This window comes from Mustela nivalis, assembly GCF_964662115.1.
Source record: "Mustela nivalis genome assembly, chromosome: 18".
Classification (NCBI taxonomy): Eukaryota; Metazoa; Chordata; class Mammalia; order Carnivora; family Mustelidae; genus Mustela; species Mustela nivalis.
Window position 1 is genome coordinate 25544138 of NC_139037.1, and position 18658 is coordinate 25562795.

The 18658-nt window shown below is 53.9% G+C and overlaps 2 protein-coding genes across 22 annotated transcripts in view; one reads left to right on the top strand and one right to left on the bottom strand.

Moving 5' to 3' along the window:
* Positions 1 to 4874, bottom strand: part of NDRG4 (NDRG family member 4) — a 40777-nt gene extending 35903 nt beyond the window's left edge. For 2 of the 3 annotated variants that reach the window (XM_082712392.1, XM_082712391.1), the window contains exon 1: positions 4169 to 4326. In XM_082712392.1, the coding sequence (XP_082568518.1) occupies positions 4169 to 4205 (37 nt within the window). In that variant the 5' untranslated portion in view covers positions 4206 to 4326. Of the gene's footprint in view, positions 1 to 4168; positions 4327 to 4748 lie in introns of those variants that run through there. The other variant, XM_082712394.1, reaches the window with a different exon arrangement.
* Positions 4352 to 17235, top strand: LOC309853864 (uncharacterized protein). Of its 19 annotated transcripts, XM_082712398.1 has the most exons (7): positions 4497 to 4625; positions 5448 to 5695; positions 5818 to 5878; positions 6680 to 6806; positions 8019 to 8108; positions 15487 to 15770; positions 16928 to 17235. In XM_082712398.1, exons 4-7 carry the CDS (start codon positions 6738 to 6740, stop codon positions 17082 to 17084), a joined length of 600 nt encoding a protein of 199 aa, XP_082568524.1. In that variant the 5' UTR covers positions 4497 to 4625; positions 5448 to 5695; positions 5818 to 5878; positions 6680 to 6737; the 3' UTR covers positions 17085 to 17235. The 19 variants fall into 19 exon arrangements, 3 of the variants coding, with proteins under 3 accessions (XP_082568524.1, XP_082568525.1, XP_082568526.1); XR_014306004.1 differs by having other exon boundaries at positions 5448 to 5878; positions 15487 to 16408; XM_082712399.1 differs by having other exon boundaries at positions 5448 to 5878; positions 8022 to 8108.
* Positions 17236 to 18658: the final 1423 nt, after the last annotated feature.

Genomic DNA, 18658 nt, shown 5'->3' on the forward strand with positions numbered 1-18658 from the left:
GAACGTCTGCTCAGGTGGCCCAATCACCTTAGGTAGCATGATTTGCAGCTGCTGGGCTTCCCTGGTAGGACGGCACTCGCATCCATTTATCCTCTCTGCTGTTAGGCACTTACATTGTTCCGGTTTTTTTTTTCTTCTTCTCTAAACAACTACAGGATAAACATCCTTGAACAAACACCTCTGCACACATCTTTATTTGTTCCTAAAAATTCAACTGCTGAGTCACAGATCACACATGTGTTTGAACTTCTGATACATCACTGCCAAGTGCCCTTCATAAAAGTTGCCCCTCCCCCAACCTGGGGCCCTGGGCCAACTCTAAAGTCTCTTCTGCCTGCAGACTAGCCTCCTTACCTGTCTGGGTGTCCCCCGCACCCACCCTTGCAGTTCCCCTGCCCCCCCCCCCCCCCGCCGGCGAAGCCACGACGTTTGCTGAAATGGATGAACAGGAGATGAGGTTTGGGGATCCTATTTTCAGCCTCCTGGGATAAATCTATGCTTCTCATTTTCCCCCACATGTAAAATGTGGGTCAACACACCTGCCAAGACTCAAACACTATTTAAAGGTCGTCTACGAAATTGTGTGGGACTACATATTCCATGCATTAAAACGACACTGAAATTCCAGACAGAACAGGCAAAAGTTTGGCTTTTTAATCACACATCAAGTGATTAAATTTGGGCATTTTTAAGCCACTTCCAGCATCCAATATCAAGGCTCCCAAGGGAACACACTAGGGTCCCAAATCCGCCCTGTTAGAGCTCTCTCTGGTCTCTAAGCCACCCTGGAGGCATACTGTTTGCGAACAAATGCACACGAGCCATCACCTTCTTCTGTGCAAGCAGATTGATGACCCGCTTGCCCCCACCACAAAAGGCACCGAGAGTCTGCCTTCGAGAACGGTAGCAAGTTTGTGCGTGGGCCTGGCAGCGTCCTGGGCTCCTTTTCATGGTGGTCATGAGGGACGGCCCCTATTCCCATTTTGCTGGCCAGGAGACTGAGGCTCAGAGAAATTAAGAATTTTCTGAGGAGCTGAGAAAAACAAAGGAGAGCCTGACATTACATTCTATGGTCACCAAATCCCTGCCCTCCCCACCCGTCAAGACACTGAGGATGTCTGGAAAATGCTGGTCACCGTGGGCATCGGTCCTCCGTGAGACTTCCTAGAACGGCCCCTACCACCCACTTCTCTCTGCAACAAATAGACATGCTCAGGCTCCGTGTGACACCTTCCGGACACCTTCCTGACCCCACAGGAGAGGGGCACCTGGCTTACCGCATCTGATGTCAGAGCTGTGATGTCACTCCAGATGCTGTGCCCCAAATTGTCCCATGTGACAGGAACCTGAGATCTTAGCAGAGTCCCCCAGGGGCACACCTCAGGGCAATCAGGATTGTGTGGAGAAGCCAGAGAAAGAACTGGAACATTCCAGAAGACAAGACCCCAGGACATGGAAAAAACTTGGGGACATCAGCCCTACAACTACCATTTGCTGACTGCCTGCCGGACACTGCCCTCAGCATTCATGCCTGTTCTCACAGCTCACTGCTGAGGAACACAAGCAGGTAGGTGCTGTGATGATCCCATTTTACAGATGGGAGCAGTGTAGAGCAGCTCAGAGACTGGCCCGAAGCCAGGCAGTCTGAACACACAGGATGACTCAGGACTCAGGGCCGCAGCTGAGCTCCCCCTCTTCCCAGCTGTATGAAGGGACTGACCTCACTGGGAAAATGGGCATACTAACAAACGGGGAGAATGTGAAAACTATAAACAAGCTGGAGAAGTAGGCATTCGGCCAACAGGTTTAATGAATCATTCGCTAATGCTGATGTGGGGGGCAGGGAGTTACAGGTCTCTAAGAAATTATCCTGGAGACATCCTGGAGACATATCAGATGGACAGGCTAGGTGTGCCCAGGTTCCGCCGACAATTATGGGGCACTTGCTGTATGCCTCCACAATAAACTGGGCACTGTGCTGACCTTGACCTGCTCATCATCCGACGGAAGAGGCGGGTCAAAATCTCACAGATGCAGGTGAACAGGGTAAGGTGGAGTAGGGACAGAACCTAACTTCCTAGGGGCCAACCAGCCAGGGGAAGGTGGGGGGGAACTCTCCATTACAGGAACAGCAAAGATTAAGGAACCAGAAGGAAGATGAAGCCCCAGAGATGCCCACTGGGGCGAGGCCCCTCACCTGTGCTACCTCAGAGAGCCTCATGCCGACTCTCAGAGGAAGGGGTCAGAAGTTCCATCTCTAAGAGGAGAAACCTGAAGTCAGAGAGGTTAAGCTGGGGAGCAGTGGGGTTGGGATTTGAACACTTGTCTGGGGGACAAAGAAGAAGACAGGAAGGGGTTGGGGGAATGGCTGCAAAGACCACAAGGCAGAGAGTGAAGGGATGCACTGGTTTTCAGGCCCTGGTGAGAGATGCAAGGGTGGGGGCCCGTGACCCACAACAACAGTGTGATAGTGCCTAAAGGGATCCTGTTCCAGCTGGCCAGCAGGGAGGGCGGGGGAGGAGGCTTACAGAGTCTGCCAGAACGCTCAAGCCTGTCTGATGAGGGAGGGAGGGGCCCTGACCCCAGTACTCAGGAGTAACAGCGCACTGCCCCTGGGACCCCAAAGCTGGACCCCCCACTGGAGCCCCCACACATGCCTCCTGAGAGCATTCTTCCTCCAGGCCCTTCTGAAGCCAAAGACGGGAAGGGGAGGATCCAGAAGTTCTGCCTTCCATGTAGGGCTCCAACACCCACGGGCTTGTAAAAACTTCCCTCAAGGGCATTAGCAAGTGCAGTGGCCTGTGCGGTTCCCTTTAAAGTCCTGTGGGCTGGCCGGCCTCAAGTGAGCTCTACAGGGAAAAGCTCATAAGGGAGGGGAGGGCCAGCACCGGTGGCTAACTGGGCTCAGAGGTGGCCCCGCTGAGCACCTGGGCAGATTTTCCAGCGCTTCCCTTGTGAGCCTGTCGTGAGCTGCAGGTGAGTTAGCTCTCACTCACAGCCGGAAAGTGCACCAGACCTCCTTCCCCCTGTGCCGGCCCCTCCGCATCACTCCCAGGGCCTGTGTATGAGCAGGTCTCTCCATCTGCAGCCTGGAATGCCACCTCTCTCTCCAGTAACAGAAATGGTCTTTTAGGGTCCAGTTCAAACACTGCCATGTGCTCAAATCTCTCTGCTTCCCTCCAGCAACCTCAGACTCCAACCTGTTTCCCAAGTGCCCCCCCACACTGCTGCCCCCTGGCTGTCTTGTACCAGGGTTCCTGTGCTCTGTTCTCTTGCACCAGACGGTTTCAGTCCTGGAGGTCAGGAACCAAAGCCTGCCAGGTGCCAAAGGACGGGTACAGGACACAGATCCCCCCCCCCCCCCCCAGTACACACTGACTGAGCACCTCCACCATCCAGGCCCTGGGACTGGGGCAGGGGGGTCCAGGATGTTTCCCTTTCTAGCCCCCTTCCCCCTGCCTGAGTCTCTATGACCTCATGCCTGGGAGAGCTCTCCCACCTTCCAGATGCCAGCTCCCTTGTCCCTGCTCTCTGTTCTGCCTCCACTTCTGGGCATACCCAGCGTCCTCTGTTGATCTCCAGCCACAGCAACCTGGAGGTGGTTTCCACGGGGCCCCAAGGCCCAAGGTCCCCGCCAGCTCGGTCCCATCTCGCTTCCCACTTCCCAGACCACTTGGCCTCTACTCCCAGGAAGAAACTTCTCTTGCTAGGGAGAGGCGCTCAGATCGTCGCGGCGGAGCAGGAAATAAGAGGCCTTTGGCAGGGGTCCTGGTGAGAGCCCAGAGAGCTTTTTTTTTTTTTTTACAGGGGACACTGATTGGAAGGCAGGGGCTCTGAGCTCCCTTTCGATGACCTGACTAGTGCTCGGCTAGTCGGAGACTCCAAGGGGCCACTCCCCTGGCCCACGCTCCGGCCGGCGAAACGCCGGCCCCATGGGCTGGAGCACAGCCAGGCAGAGCACAGCCCCACGTCCTCTCCCGCCGCCGGGCTCCGCACAGGAACAGACAGCGCACAAGCTCGGAATCAGCTGGCAACCGCACCCCCTCCTCCGGCTTGAGCCGGAGCCGCCCCAAACCCCGGCCGGCGCGCGGGGCTCCCGCTCCAACTCAGAAAGTAGCCGGCGGCGAGGGCCGCGCTCCGGGGCGGCCGCGGGCAGAGCCGGCGGTACCTGTCAGCAGTTCGATCTTGTGTCCCAGCACCTTCATCTCCGCGCTGCGGCGTCGGGGAGCGCGCTCGGCCGGGCCGGGAGAGGAGCGCGGGAGGCGAGGAGCGGAGCAGCAGGAGAGCCAGGAGCGAGGCAGGCGGAGCTGCCGGGAGCCAGGAGCGCTCTCGCCGCCCCCCCCCTCCTCGCCGCGCTCCCCCTCCCTCCAAAACGGGTTAAAAAAATCCACCAATTGCACGACCGCGCACCCCTAAAAGGCGCGCGCCGCCACCTGGTCGGGGTAAGCTCCGGGAGGCGGAGGGAGCGCGCGGGGTGGGTGCGGGTGACACTCCCGGCGGCGGCGGGCGGGGGGCCCCGGCGCCTGTAGCCCTAACAAAGAGGACTTGCCGCCCGCTCCTCCCCCACCGCGACACCCGGGGGGTCCCCAAGCCTGGCGGGAAAGGAGGGAGGGGGCGCCACCCTCGTAAGCAAAACGTGGCGGGAGCGAAGGGGCGCGCGGGGAGGAGGCTCCGGGTGGGTGGACTGGCCTCAGCCGCCGCGGCAAGGGGGGAGTGGGGGAGAAGAGCCGAGGGCGCCGCCGACTCACCGAGGGTGATATGAGCGAGACAGACGCGCAGGCGGGGAGCGGGGCCTCGGCGCCGGGGCCGCCAACGCGCGGGTGCAGGTGCGGGCAGCCGGGAGCCCCTCCGCCGAGCTGCCGCTGCGGGGGGCGGGGGCCGGGCTGGGGGCGGTGCGCCGCGGGGGGCGTGCCCACGTGGGTGTGGCGGGCGTGGGCGCCCCGCCGGCTGCCTGGGTCCCGCGGGCTGGCCGCGCCCCAGGCGGTCCGGGGCGCTGGGCTTCCACCTCCTGCGGTGGCGGGAGCGCCCAACGGGCGTCCGGGGGGTAGGGGCCCCGCCGCTGAGTGCCCGCGGGGTGCGGTGGAAGGCCCCCACCCGCGCACCCCGCTTGTCCCCCTGCGGTCGCGCGGCGTCGGGCTTCGGGGAAGGGGGGAGACCTTCTGTCCGTCTTTGTTTAGATTCCCGAGGGGAAGCCTGGACAGCCGGTGGGGACAGCAGCCTCCGTCAGCCCCGGCGGCTTGGCCCCACCCGCCGCCTCCTGGGAGCCGATCGGGAAAAGCCCTGGGGGGCCTTGTCCAGTTTTCAGAGCCCCAGGGTTTCCTTGGGGGAACTCGTGGGGGGTGATGGTCTCCCGGTAAAGGTGTTCTGGGCCCCCAGGGTCCCGCTCAGAGTGTCAGCGTCTCTGTTCTCCTCAGGGAGGGGAACTGGCCCAGCCCTGTCTTCCTCAGGCTGACTCTGGTCTGACCCAGTGACGTTGCTCTCACCTGTCACCCCAAATGAGGCCGCGCCAAAGCCCCTAGATGGAGTCCAACTGTAGGGAGAATGGAAATCTAATGACCTGAATGAATTTACTTGGTCAAGACAGCCCAGAACAGTGCTTGTGGAGACGGCAAGGTAGCTCTATTGAGGCCCTGCTGGTGACCTTGCTCAGGGATCTGCCTTCTCCGGGATTCCAGCCTATTTTTTTGCAGAGCCAGTGAGTTGGAGCAGTCATCCGGGAGATCCAGGATGACATTGGGTGGGAGGTCAAGAAGATCCTACAGCACGTCCTCCCCTTCGTCTGGGCTGGCTTGGGCTAAGGTCATGGCTTTCCCTCAGCTCCAGGCTATGTTGAAGTCTGCCAGGGCATTGAACTGACTCTTCTGCCTTGAAGAAACCGGTAAGACTTGGCCGCCTGAGATGGGGTGCATGCTCCTGCTTGGGGTACAGTATAAGAATCACATGGAAGGCAGCAAACTTGGGTTCTCCTTACAGCCCTGGGGCTCACCTTGGGGAAATCCCTGCCTCTCACCTTCCACTTTTGTGAAGGGGATGGGTGATGTCAGTGGTGACAGAGTGGCCCTGTGTGACCAAAACATCCAGGAGACTGTGGTTCTATATATACAAGTCTGGAGCCAGTCCTTAAGAGCACAGGCTGGGTGGTTAATTTCCTGGCTGTGTGATGTCCAGCAAACTACTCACCCTCTCTGAGCTTTCGTGCCATATTCTGAAATTGGGGTGATGAACTTTCAGAGGGTTCTTGTAACAATTAATTAATGGGGGGGGGCGCCTGGGTGGCTCAGTCAGTTAAGCTTCTACCTTTGGCTCAGGTCATGATCCCAGGGTCCTGGGATGGAGTCCCGCGTTGAGCTCCCCGCTCAGTGGGAGGACTTCTTCTCCTTCTGCCTGCCACTCCTCCTGCTTGTGCTCTCTCTGTGTGTCAAATAAATTTTTAAAAATCTTTAAAAAAGAGTTAAATGATGGCTCATGAAGAAAATGCTTAATGTGGGGTCTGACACGTGGTTTAAGTGATCACTGAATAGTTGCTGTTATTGATGATTAAATTGTTATGATTGTATTAGAGATTCAGGCTACCCTGAGTTCTGCCCTTTTTAATAAATTCACACCTAGTCATCAAACAAACCTCACTGTGGATATTCTAGTAACATAATTCATGGGGCCTGTTCTGAATTCCTTGAAGGGAACACAGGCCCCAGGAGGGTCTCAGTGCTGCCTAACAAAAGCGTTGACACTATAACATGTCTGTCTGTATGCAGAATGGCATCTGCCATGGCCTTGAACTGGGACACACGATCCAGGAGGCTCAGGTAATTCATGAACCCCAGGTGGGGTAGGTTACAGGTTTGAACCCTTAAAAGTGGATACTTAATCGATGGTGAAGAAATATAATTGCAAGAACCCCTACTCCCCACCCCTGGGGCGAGGGGCTGTTGCACCAAGCATAGGTGCTTAACTTGGGGAACCAGCAAGTAGAGGGGGCCCCGGCCCCTTCTGGATGGGATGGTAGTCATGCCAGGAAAGGAGGAGTCCCTGCTGAGTCAGCAGAAGGGCCAGCTCTCAGTCCCTTCTGCTCTTGGGCTCCCTTCATCTTTAACACCCTGTGCCGGAGGCAGTGCTGTTTGAGGACGGGCCAGATGGCAGGGCTTTGAACAGAGGAGGGCAGAGCCCGGCAGAGAGCCAAGCTGGTGGCTGGGACTGGGGCCTTTAAGACGCATCCCCTGGCCTTGCTCCTAAGGACCTGAAAGGTGTTGCCTGAGTCACTGCCTTTGCTGGACTTCCCCTCTGCCATCTGTAAAATGGGCAGGAGAGCAGCCTGCACCTTGCTGGAGACGAGACACAGCCTTTCTGAAGATGCCTCTGAGTCTTGTTTCCCCATCTGGAAATTCCAGCTAATGCAGCAGTCTCGGCAGCTGCAGCAAATAGAGCCTGACGATGGCCAGTTGAAGCAGAATAGCCTTTGCCAAAAGGAGGGCAGGCAGCTCTGGCCCAATGCAGCAGCATTGGTCTGGTGTGTCAAAGCCACCACTGCCATCCGTGGGCACAGCTGCTGCAGTTGGCACTGCCCATGGGCAAGGACACCAGGCACTCCATCCAAGCGGGACCATGGCTGCCTCTGAAGCCTCAAGTGCTGCTGCCGCTGCTTCTGTGTCCTCGTCAGCATGGTCTCCCGTGTGGCCTTGTCTTCCTTGTGCCATTCATGTCTAAATCATGGTCAAGCATGCGCATGTCTGATCGGAGGCGCCCAGAGCAGGTCGTCTGCCAAAGCTGCAAGGGAGGCTGGGAGAAGACGCTCTGTGATCCTCTCGAAGGAGGTGGGCTCTGCCTTGTAGGAAGGGCAACTCAGGTGCTGGTGGCCAAAAGCCGGACGGTGTGCGCTTCCGACCACAGGGCACATGTGAAGCCGCGATGAGGCCACCGTGTGGGGAACACAGCAGCTCAGGTTGCTGAGATTCACGGTGCTGCAGGTCTACAGTGTCCACGGTGGTGCGCCTCCATATTTCAAGTCTTTGATTTTTCAGCAGGTGAAAGACGAAAGGACCTTGAAAGCAGTATGGCTTGCTGCCCTTCCAGACGCAGAGGCAGCTCCGGTCCTGTTGCCAGGAGGACAGGTGACTGGGTTTTTCCATTGTGGTGATGAATTGGGCTGAGTCACCATTCCTCTCCAGTCCCCTCGTGACCATGACTGGAGCAAGTAGAAAGTAAAGTAAAAGAACTAGCAGGTGGGGTCGGAGGCACAGAAGAGCCTGGGGCCACGGAAGCTTGCTCTCTTGGCAGGGAGGGTGAGGCAGGAACCACCCCCACCCCCCACTCACACTCTCCACTCACTGTGAGCCAAAGGGCCTCAGGGGGAGAAGAGTGGATCCTTTCTCTTCTTTTATGGGGTTGGTTGAGTGCCTCTTTGGTGCCAAGACCTGTGCTGTGGAGTGCACTGGGGAACCAGAGCAGATCAGGTTTATGCACTGATGGAGGAAACCAGCTTAGAGTCCCATAATCTAGGTACTAGGCCAACTCTGCTAACATGCGTGATTGAGGTTAGCATGCAGTATGGTGGGGGCCTGCAGGAGTCAGCAAGAGCCTCCTGGAGGAAGAGGCATCTGAGAGGTGGAAGGTCAGCGGATGGAGATAGGAAAAGGGATGATGGGGGAGACACCACCCATCCTTCCTCCATTAGGTCAGCCAGGCATTCCACAAAGCTCAGGGAGGCTCAGAGCTCAACCCTGCCAGGAGTTCCTGAAAGGAGGTCGAGAATGCAGGGTGTGTGTGAGCAGAAGGTAAAGAACCAGGAAGTGGGTGAGAGTGAGTGTCAGGCCTCAGCCTGGATCTGGAATTTCAGCGGGCACCAGATTACCTGCTCCCTGCTCCTGGGACACCCTGGACCACGCACTGGCAATGTTGCTGCCCCCTTTCTTCCCTGCATGCAAAGACCCACTCCTGCAGGACCAGTTCTTGCTCTCCAGGTAACTCTGGACACCCTACCATCTCCTCCCCCACCCCAGAGGGCAGCAGGACCCCTCCCCACCCCACCCCCCACCGGAAGTCTCACCAGACACACAGAGCCTGAGTTTGTGCTACGTCAAGACAAAGGGTGGATCTGGCAATATTATTTAAAAATTCTAGTAGTCCTAATAGAATTTAAGAATTCTAATTAAAAATTCTAATAAAACTTATAAGATGCAGAAGGAAAATTAAAATCTCTCATAATGCCATTGTCTAAAGATAACCAGTGTTAACATGTTAATATCTTGGGGGTTGATATCCTTCAGCAGTTTGTGTGTGTGTGTGTGTGTGTGTGTGTGTGTGTTATCCCCCAAAGAATCATACTGCCTGTATTATTTTTGCTGCTCTTTTTTCCCCTTGCCAGTATATCATGAACATTTACCCGGATAAAAGTTATTCTTCTACAACGTAATCACAATAGCTATATTATCTTTACTGTGTGGGAGTGTCATTATCTCCTTGGCCAGTCTCAATCACCAGGCATTCAGGATGTTAGCAAGTTTTCATTATTGAAAGCTTGTTGCAAGCAATCCCAATCCTCCCAAAGACAGCTTTGCCCACATCTCTTGGATGACCTCCTAAGGTCACTCTGCAGCCTCGTTTTGCCTGGCTACTTGGTCTCTGTCTTCTGCCAATGCCAACCCATCCATCCTCAGACGGGGGACAAGGCATGCCTAAAAGCCCTCATTGTCTTCACACCTGTGCAAGTTTTGGGGGGCATTCAGTGAAACTGATGAACTCACTTTCCTGATTGTGCCAGTATCATTTTAAAGCCAGAGGTTTTGATCTTGTAAAATATTACCATTGCAGAATGCTGAGTGAAGAATACACAGGACCTTTCCTTTTGCAACTTCATGTACTTTTTTGCAACTTCCTATAAATCTATAATCATTTCAAATAGCAACTTAAAAAAAGAAAAAACCGAGGCAGGCCTGGGGGTAAGCTATTTGGCCCCAATCTCAGGAACCAATGTTTTTAGTTTGTCACAAGGACCAGAGCAAAGTTTGGCCTAGTTGAGCTTGCCTCAGTTTCCCTCAAGGGTAGGAATTGTTCTAGGGAAAGGCAGCCCTGCTGGTGGGGTGGCCATCCAGGCTGTCCTCTATCCAGCTCTAGGGGTCAGGGGAACCCTAAGGGGCAGAAGGAAGCAGATTTCCTGCGGGCTCCAGGGAGCTCCAGATAGACCGGAGTCTGGCAGGAAGCAGACGAAAGCTGAGATGCTCTCTCTGGGGGAGGCAGTGTCATTTTTCTTTCCAAAGAGGACACATGTGGCTGGAAGAGCCTCTGTCCCAAAGTTCTGGGGAGAAGTGGCCCCCTTTCTGCAGTGTCATTGTCCCAGCCCCACCCAGGCTTGAGTTAATCAAGACAGGTGCCATTCCTACACCTGGGGAGGACTTGGCCCTGTGGCTGGACCGCCCGCGGTGGGGAGGGGTGGGTGGCCTCCCCTCTCCAGGCCATGGTGTCCCGCAGAGTCCTCCGCCCCATAATGACCAGAGGCTAGAAACTGAGGAAGTAACCAGGGTCCCCAAGGCTACCCTCGCGCTCAGCGATTTGCACAGAGAACTCCCAGAACTCAGAAAAGCCATCACCCCTCACCGTTACCACTTATTTTCACAATACGACACGGAGCCACATCAGCAGAGAGGAAACGTGCAGGAGCAGCGTGCGGAGTTTCCAGGGGCACCCCCCAGCCAGTGGAGTCACACGGGACAGGCTTACTTTAGGTGCCAGGAGCAAGAACATGTGCAGAGGACTAGTCGGGCAGGCTCACCTGAGCCTTGGTGTCCAGAGTTTTATTGGTCCCATAAGAACGCAGCACCAGTGTGACTGAGCTTAGCCGATCTGTCTCTGGACCCCAAGAGGTCCACCTATGCAGCAGGGCCCAGGGCCTTCAGTGATCCCAAACCAGCATTCTCCATAAGTCATATTATTACTGTCACCCACCTGGGCAAACCCATACAGTGTGGCCCATGGCCCCAGACGTACCCAAGCTGCAATTAGAACATTCCAGAGGCTCAGAGGTTATCTACCTCCCAGGAGTGGGAGGGAAGGCAAGTACTGTCTTTAGAATGTGCAGGATCTGAGCAACCCAGGCCTGCTGAGCTGAACCCTAACTGCACAGATGCCAGTAGTTTAACTCCAAGAAGGTAGGCTGGATATCATGATGTGATACAGGTCAGGGGTCCCCAAGAGAAAACAGGTGGCCCAAGTTTGCTAGCTTTGAGGACGAGGGGTCAGGAGCCACTGCCCCAGACCAGGAACCCCCCACGTGCATTTTTTCCCTTTAGTCCATCCAGCTTTGTCCCAAGGTAAAGAACAGAGAACTGAGAGGCTCCCTCTGGCTCCTGCACTAGCTTGAGATCAGCTGTCCCTGCCCTTGGGAAAGGCCAGGCTCTGCTGAGGGGGGGGGGGGGCAGGCTGGGACTCTCCCTTAAGTGTCCAAGCCAGGGTCTCCTTTCCGATCTTGGGGCTTGCTGCTGTTGCAACTTATCCTGGGAAAGAGAGGAGTGTGTTCTTTTTAACAAATGCCCTGGCCTCTGCCCTGGCCTTCACCCCAGGCTCTGGCCCCCCCTAAGTTGAATCTAGGGTAAACTAGCTATTTTTCAAAAGTTTCTGCCTCAGCCCGTTTTCCTCTGTCCGGCCTCCGTGCCTGGGGCTGAGCCATCAAAGCCTGGGCTGCTGGCCTGTGTGGCCCTCCTGATGGGGAGTCAGACAGCCTTGGGTTCCCCCATCTATTCCCTGCATGACATTAGGCAAGTTTCCTCTTCATTGCACATGCATCTAACTATAAAGCCATGAGGAGAGAAGTTGTGAACTGAAGAAGACCTGGTCCAGGACCTGGCACCTTGTTGGGGCCCACTGGTTAGTGGCTGTTAGGATGCCAGATTTTGTGGCTCCAGGCCAAACAGTGGGACAACAGTGAGGATCCTTGTGATGAGTAAAGTATGTATAGTGAATCATCCAGCCACCTTGGAGCTAGATGCTAAGAATCCAGGGGATCCCTATGGCTTCTGGACCTTTGGGGAGGGAGCACAACTCCTATACATACATAGCGGCAAGAGACCTGGGGTGGTATGAGGGTCTCATGAGGATTGAGGGTCCTGTTCACCACAGGGCCTTTGCACATGCACTCTCTCTCCTTGGGGACCCTTTCTTTCACTTCCTATACTTCCCCTAGCTAATCCTGTTTATCCCTGGGGTGTCAATTTGGACCTCATGTGACTCCATGATTCCCTGACTCCCCTCCTTTGTTGCCCATCATACCACATGCTTAATAATAATATACCAATATTAATAATTTACCATTCATTAAGCCCCTACTGTGTGGGAGGCATACTTCTAAGAGGGTAGGTACATATGCTATCTCATTTGATTCTCCCAACATTTGGAGAGAGAGTTGCCACTCCATTTTTCTGAGACCAGACAAGATCCAGCATGTTGAGGGTGGTATGGCCATAGACTAATTTTCTGATTTTACACAGGAAGAAACAGGTGTGGACACATGAAGTAAATGACTCAAACACCCTCCCTAAAGCCCGTACATGAGTGCGCGGGTCCCTCTCTGCCCTGTATTGTGAGCTTCCTGAGGGCAGGGACTGTGTCTCACTGGCTGCTCAGCTTTAGCCTCCGGCATTGGGCCTCATATGCCAATATTGTTGAAGAAATAAGAGAGGGAGTGAATGTTTGTAAGCCACCCACCCGGTGCTGAGCTTACCATAGACAACCCACAAATGCTAGTATCTGCGGTAGACAGACCGATCCCCCACATCCCGATGGGTCCGCGTCCTGATCCCGGGAGCCCGGGGATAGGTCGCATTACTTGGCGGAAGGGAACAAAGGTAGCAGGTGAGATGAAGTTGCTGATCACCTGATTTTAACATAGAAAGATTATCCTGCATTTTCTGAGGGGTCAAGATGTGATGACAAGGGTCCTTCAACATGGAGGAGAGGCGGGAGAGAGCAGAGATGGTGGTAGGAGAAGGATGTGGCCTGCAAGCGCCGCTGCAGGAAGGCCACAAGCCAGGGGAAGCAGGCAGTCTCCACAAGCTGGAAAAATCAAGGAAGTGGATACTCCCCTAAAGCCTCCAAGAAGAATGCAGCCCTGCGGACACCTTGAATTTGGCCCAGTGAGACCCATTTCAGACTTTGGACCTGGAGATCTGTAAGGAAATACATCTGTGTGGCCTTAAGCCCTGAATGTACTCAGCATTCCCAGCAGCAATCAAAACTTGGCCTAGTCCCTCCCGACACCGGGCCGCACCTGGGGGTCGTTTACTCTATGACCGTTGAACTGAATTGGTTTATGACCGTAAGCATCGCACGTCCTATCTGAAAAGACACGTGAAGTGCTTTTTTTTTTTTGTATTTTGGGTTTATTACATCAGAGGCTTAAGTTAATTGGAAGGTCGCAAGTCTGAAGATGGGTTAGAGTTCGATCCTGAGACAAAGCTGGCTGGGTTGGTTGGGGCTGCAGGAGCGTCCTTCTAGGGGAACACGAGCGTCCTTCTAGGGGAACCATTTTACAGATTGGGAAACTGAGGCCTAGACAGGCAAAGTCACGTGCCTGCTCACACAGCCAGTGACTGGGACTGAAGAATGGCAGTGTGGCTTCAGAGTCTCTGTTACAGCCCACTGCGACCTCCTGCCTCTCTAGAAGTCATAATAACTGTAATAGCAGGAACACTGCCTCCCATTTGGAACAGACCTTTCTGTTTGCACACATTCTGTCTCGCTGTCCTCCCAGTGGGTGGGCATCAGGATTAGTGCCCTAGGCTTACACTGTGGGAAGCAGAGCTCACGAGAGGAAGGCACCCAGCCTTTCGAGGCAAGGGTGGGCTTCCCGCCCCTGTCTCCTGGCTCCAAGTCCAGAGTCTCTCTCCTCCTTCAGCTGCCCCCTGCCTTACCCTGATGCATTATTTATGACCCATTACTCACCTCCCACAGGCGCCCAGATGCTGCCTGCCAGAGCTGTAACTTCGCTGTGTGCCCCGGAGGGGACCAAGGGCAGCTCCTTGCCCTCATCTTCCCTCTCTTCTCTCCCTTCCCCCCACACAGCTTCTTTGGGTCTCAGCAGGATCCTGGTGTCTGGCACAGCCTGATCCCTCTTCCCACCCACGAGAACCACCCTGTGAGCAGTTTCCTCTTTGCCAAGCCAGCCGACACTTTCAGCAGGCTCCCAGCTTTCTGAGCAAAGCAGTGGCAGCAGCAAAGCCCAAACTCACTGTCCCCCGCCCAACACGGCTGCTGTGTGCGCTGGTGTGGGTTGCCGGTGAGTGTATGTGTGCATGTGTGTGATGTATGGTGGGGAAAGAGATAAAGCACTAAGAGGCATGTCTGAGTTTTCTCTTCTGGGTCTTGGAGCAGAAAGCCCAATGGAGAAGGTTCATCGTCCTCCCCCTTCTCGCCACTGGGACCAGGAGAGGCGCTCAGGTATAGGGTTAAGGTTGGGGACAAGACGCTCCAAGGCTGTCGCAGCCCACTGCTGGGAGTTGTGTGACATTGAGCAAGTCGCTCCATCTCTTTGCACATTATTTTCCTCCTCATTAACTATCTCACTGGATCCTTACAGGACTAAAAGAGACAATGTGCATAATGCAGTCAGCAAAGAACTCAAGGGACAGTAAACACTGATAAATGTCTTGACAGTTCCCTATATCTTGCCTCCTGTGGGCCAGGAAGGATGGGTTTGGATCGAAGCACTTGGGAGGAAGGGCTTCCAGAAGAACGGAGAAGCCAAGGGTTCCACAGGACCAGCTGGCTGGCCTCGAAGCGCCAGCAGCGCCACCTTCCCCTCCTTCTCCACGTCTGTAAAATGGGTAGTAGCTCAGTTTAGTGGGGGCTTAACATCATGGCTAGCACCACGGAATGCTGGAAAAGGAATTAGCACATAAAACCAGAGAGCAAGCATCTGTTTCTCCTCCCTGCTTGTTTTCTTTTACAATGATTTTTTAAAAAAGCAATCTGTACACCCAACGAGGGGCTCAAACTCACAACCCCGAGATCAAGAGTCACAGGCTACACCGACTGAGCCAGCCAGGTGCCCCTCTCTTCCCTGCTTTTAAGCTCAAAACTCCTGGGTCCTGAGAGACTGGCTGAGGTTCTCAGAACCCTCTGGAGATGCCGTGACCCACACAGCCGCTGCTCTGACCCTAGGATCCTGGTTAGTACCAGCTAGGGCTACTAAAGAACCTGTGTCTTTAACCAGCTTCCCCAGTGATTCCAAAGCAGGTGGCCCATGGAGAGAAATGCGAGGCCAAGCACTCTGCCAGAGATCATGCCAGATGGCTCCAGAACGAGCCCTAGACTTCCAGAGTCCTGTCTTCCAGGCTCTTTTTCCTCCATCCTAAGACCTTGCCGATGGAAGGTATGGGCTTCCCCAAACCTTGCCACGTCCCCCTTCCTCTGACTTAGCATCCCTGGATTCTGTATCTTGATCAATTTCCCATCACCAGAACTGTGCTGGACCCAGAGCAACTGACATTTGCTTTGCAGAGGCCCCTCTCAGGAGGCACAAGAGAGCGAGTGAGCGGAGCTAGATCCACAACATGCTGTTCCTCAGAAGGAAGAGAGCACGGGCTGAAGAGCCTGCCTGCCGGCAGCGAGACAGCTGAGTCTGTGTTCAGTATCCAGGGAGCCCCACGTGCCAGCATCATCATTGCATTGGCACTTGGTGCCGCCAGCTCCGGGGACCCAGACACCCAGACACCCAGACACCTCCTGGTCCATGGGGCTGCTTCTTTCGGCTGGGAGAGACTGACTGCTGTGTTGTTCACCAAGTCTTCCTTCCCTGCTCTGTCCTCTCCCACCCCAGGGCAGTGTAACGTCCTTTCCCTGCTGACCCCAGGCTTGGCCACATGATTTGCTTTGGCCAATGAAATGTCGGCAGAGATCACCTGTGTGCTTCTCAGGTTGGGGGGGGTGGCCCTTGCTGTCTGTTGACTTGAAAAGGACACATACTGGGTAGCCACTGCCCACAGGCCAGGGCCAACAGAATAAGATGCAGGGAGCAGGCCTGGCAAGGCCCTGGGGACCAGCGCAGAGCCGTACCAGCCCATCTGCAGACCCCTAAGCAAAGCAAACCAAACCAACCCAAGACACAAACCCTCACTGGCTGTAAGCCCCTGAACTTGGGGATGGTTGTTATCCAGCAATACTGCAGCAATCGCTGACTAGTTCACCAGGATCAATCTATTTCCCCAGAGGCTCTTGAGCTAGCTTTGCGGCTTTGAACCTCACCACATAATTTCTTGCCTACAGTGAATCAGCAAGAGCCTCGTTCTAAGATTCCAAGTCATTTTGGTGAGCTGCGTGGTCCTCAGTCCCTTCCTTCTCCAGCATCAGCTGCAAACCTCCTGGACGCTTGCCTGCCCTTGTTCTGTCTCATTCATGATAGGAGCAACCACAGCACTCCCCTGTAAGCCTTGGGTGTTCACCACAGCCTGCTAATTCCTCTGCAACCTTCTGTATATTGGTCACCACTATCCAATGAAGTAGCAGTCTAGATTATCTGTGTTTGCCGCATGGGAAAACCAAGGCGTGGGGAAGTTAAGAAACGTGCTGGCAACACTAACCGCGGGTAGGTGGGAGAGCAGATACTGGCCCAGATCTCCCAGCCAGTTCTGCTCTTACTGTTCTGCCCAAATGCCTCGCGATGCTGGGAGCCACCTGGGCCCGCCCCTCCCCCACCCTCAGCGCGCACAGCCCTTCCCCAGGGCCACCTTCCAGTTTCCAGCCCCAGAGCCACCTCCCACTTGCCGGGAACGTACTCCGCGCCTGCCGCCAGAAGTTAATTATTTCCAGCAAGACATTTGGAAACTCAGCTCTGCCCTGTCTAATGTGTTCCCTCTTGCTAATTTAATAACTCTGTTTTTCAAATGTGAATGTACTTTTAAAATGTGTTCATTGGGCTCTTTGTCATTTTACTACCCTCCAGATATTTTCCCACTGTTGCTGTTTTTCGTTGGAACTCCCGCTTAGAGGAGCCCTGCGGATTTCAGAGCTGGGACTTGCGTCCTGTGACTGGGGTGGCTGTTCACCACGGGTTCTTCTGTCTGTGTGCCCAGGCTCAGCAACCAGGCAGGACAGTCTGAAATCATAAAAAAATAAAAAGCATTGGATCGTTTTTAAACGAGGCACCAGCTTGGGTTCTTACTGGTACATTTGGTTTACCAAATGCTAACAGTGGTTATTTTGGGGTGGTAGGGTTTTTTTTTTTTTTTTTTTTTTTTTTTCAGATTTTATTTATTTATTTTAGAGAGACCCTGGGAGCAGTGAGAGGTGGAGAGCGAGGAGAGGGAGAGAATCTCCAGCAGACTCTGTGCTGCGCATGGAGCCCTGTGTGGGGCTCGATCTCACAACCCTGAGATCATGACCTGAGCAGAAACCAAGAGTCTGATGCTCAACCAACTGAGCCACCCTGGTGCCTCTGAGTGGTGGGTTTAAATGAATTTTGGGTTTCTTCTTTATGTGTCTCTTGTCTTTTTTACTTACCATGGTTTTTACATAAAAGAATGTATGATTTCAATAATAAAACAAGAATAAAGTTACTATCATTAAAAATAATGTGCGTCAGATCCTGAAGGAATCTGATTAGACCCTCAGGGAGACCATCGAGGCAAGTCTGGCTTTTGTGAATTTGTGAGATGAACTTCTATAAACTTGTCAGATGAACTTTTATGAACTTGTTAAAGCCAGTTAGAGAGGCAGAAAGTGAGCCCAACTCTGCTTAAAAAGAGAAACAAGACCCAGACTATTATGTTCACTAAATAATTTTTATGTTTTTCAAAAATGGAATGGAACCAAGTTTTTATTTTTATTATTTTTAATAGATTTGTATTTATTCATTTGACAGAGAGAGAGCACAAGCAGGAGGAGCCACAGAGGGAGAGGGAGAAGCAGGCTCTCCGCTGAGCAGGGAGCCCAACGTGGGGCTCGATCCCAGGACCCTGGTATCATGATCTGAGCCGAAGGCAGATGCTTAACCAACTGAGCCACCAAGCACCCTAGAACTTAAGTTTTTAAAATGTTAACTGTGTTTGTTAAACTTCAGATACGACTTCTCTTTGCCATTGTAGAGCGGGTCTGTTCCTCTATGTTTTTCATGCAACAAATATGGATTGAACTTCACCCAGTGCCAGGCAATGTTCTAGGCTCATAGGATTCAGGAAGGAATGGGGATGGATCCCTACCCCTGAGCAGGTCCTAGTCTGGGAGGGAAACAGTTATGCCAACAGCAGCTGGTAGGATGAGTGCTCTGGGAAGGCACTGGGGAAGCCCAAATGAGGTGGTCTTTTTCTCTGCCTCGGGAAATCAAGGAAGGTTTCAAAGAGAAGTTGACTGACGCTTAGAGTAGTTTAGCAGGAGGAGAAGGTGGGAAGATATTCCAAGTAAAGAGAAGGTGTGCAGAGTCACCTGAGTGTATGAGGGCGTGGTAGGAAAGCTTGAAGTGTGTTCATGAAATAGCCAGTTGCTGACTGTGATGACAATTTAGGGTAGTAAGAAGTGTTTGGATGGTGAAGAACCTTAGATGACAGGCTAAGAAGTTTATCTGGCTGGAGATGGGGAGCAGTTAAAAGGTTTTAAGCAGTGAAGTGGCCTGATCATATATGCTTTTTAGAATAGCTGCTCAGGGCATGTGAAGGTCCACGTTGAGAAAGAAACCACA

Excerpts from the sequence above, each read along its gene's own strand:
- LOC309853864 (XM_082712398.1), top strand. The coding sequence starts at position 6,738 with ATGTCTGTCTGTATGCAGAATGGCATCTGCCATGGCCTTGAACTGGGA. Across the intron at positions 6,807-8,018 it reads ACACGATCCAGGAGGCTCAG|CAGGTGAAAGACGAAAGGAC; the intron begins GTAATTCATGAA and ends TTGATTTTTCAG. Across the intron at positions 8,109-15,486 it reads TCCTGTTGCCAGGAGGACAG|AGGCCCCTCTCAGGAGGCAC; the intron begins GTGACTGGGTTT and ends TTTGCTTTGCAG.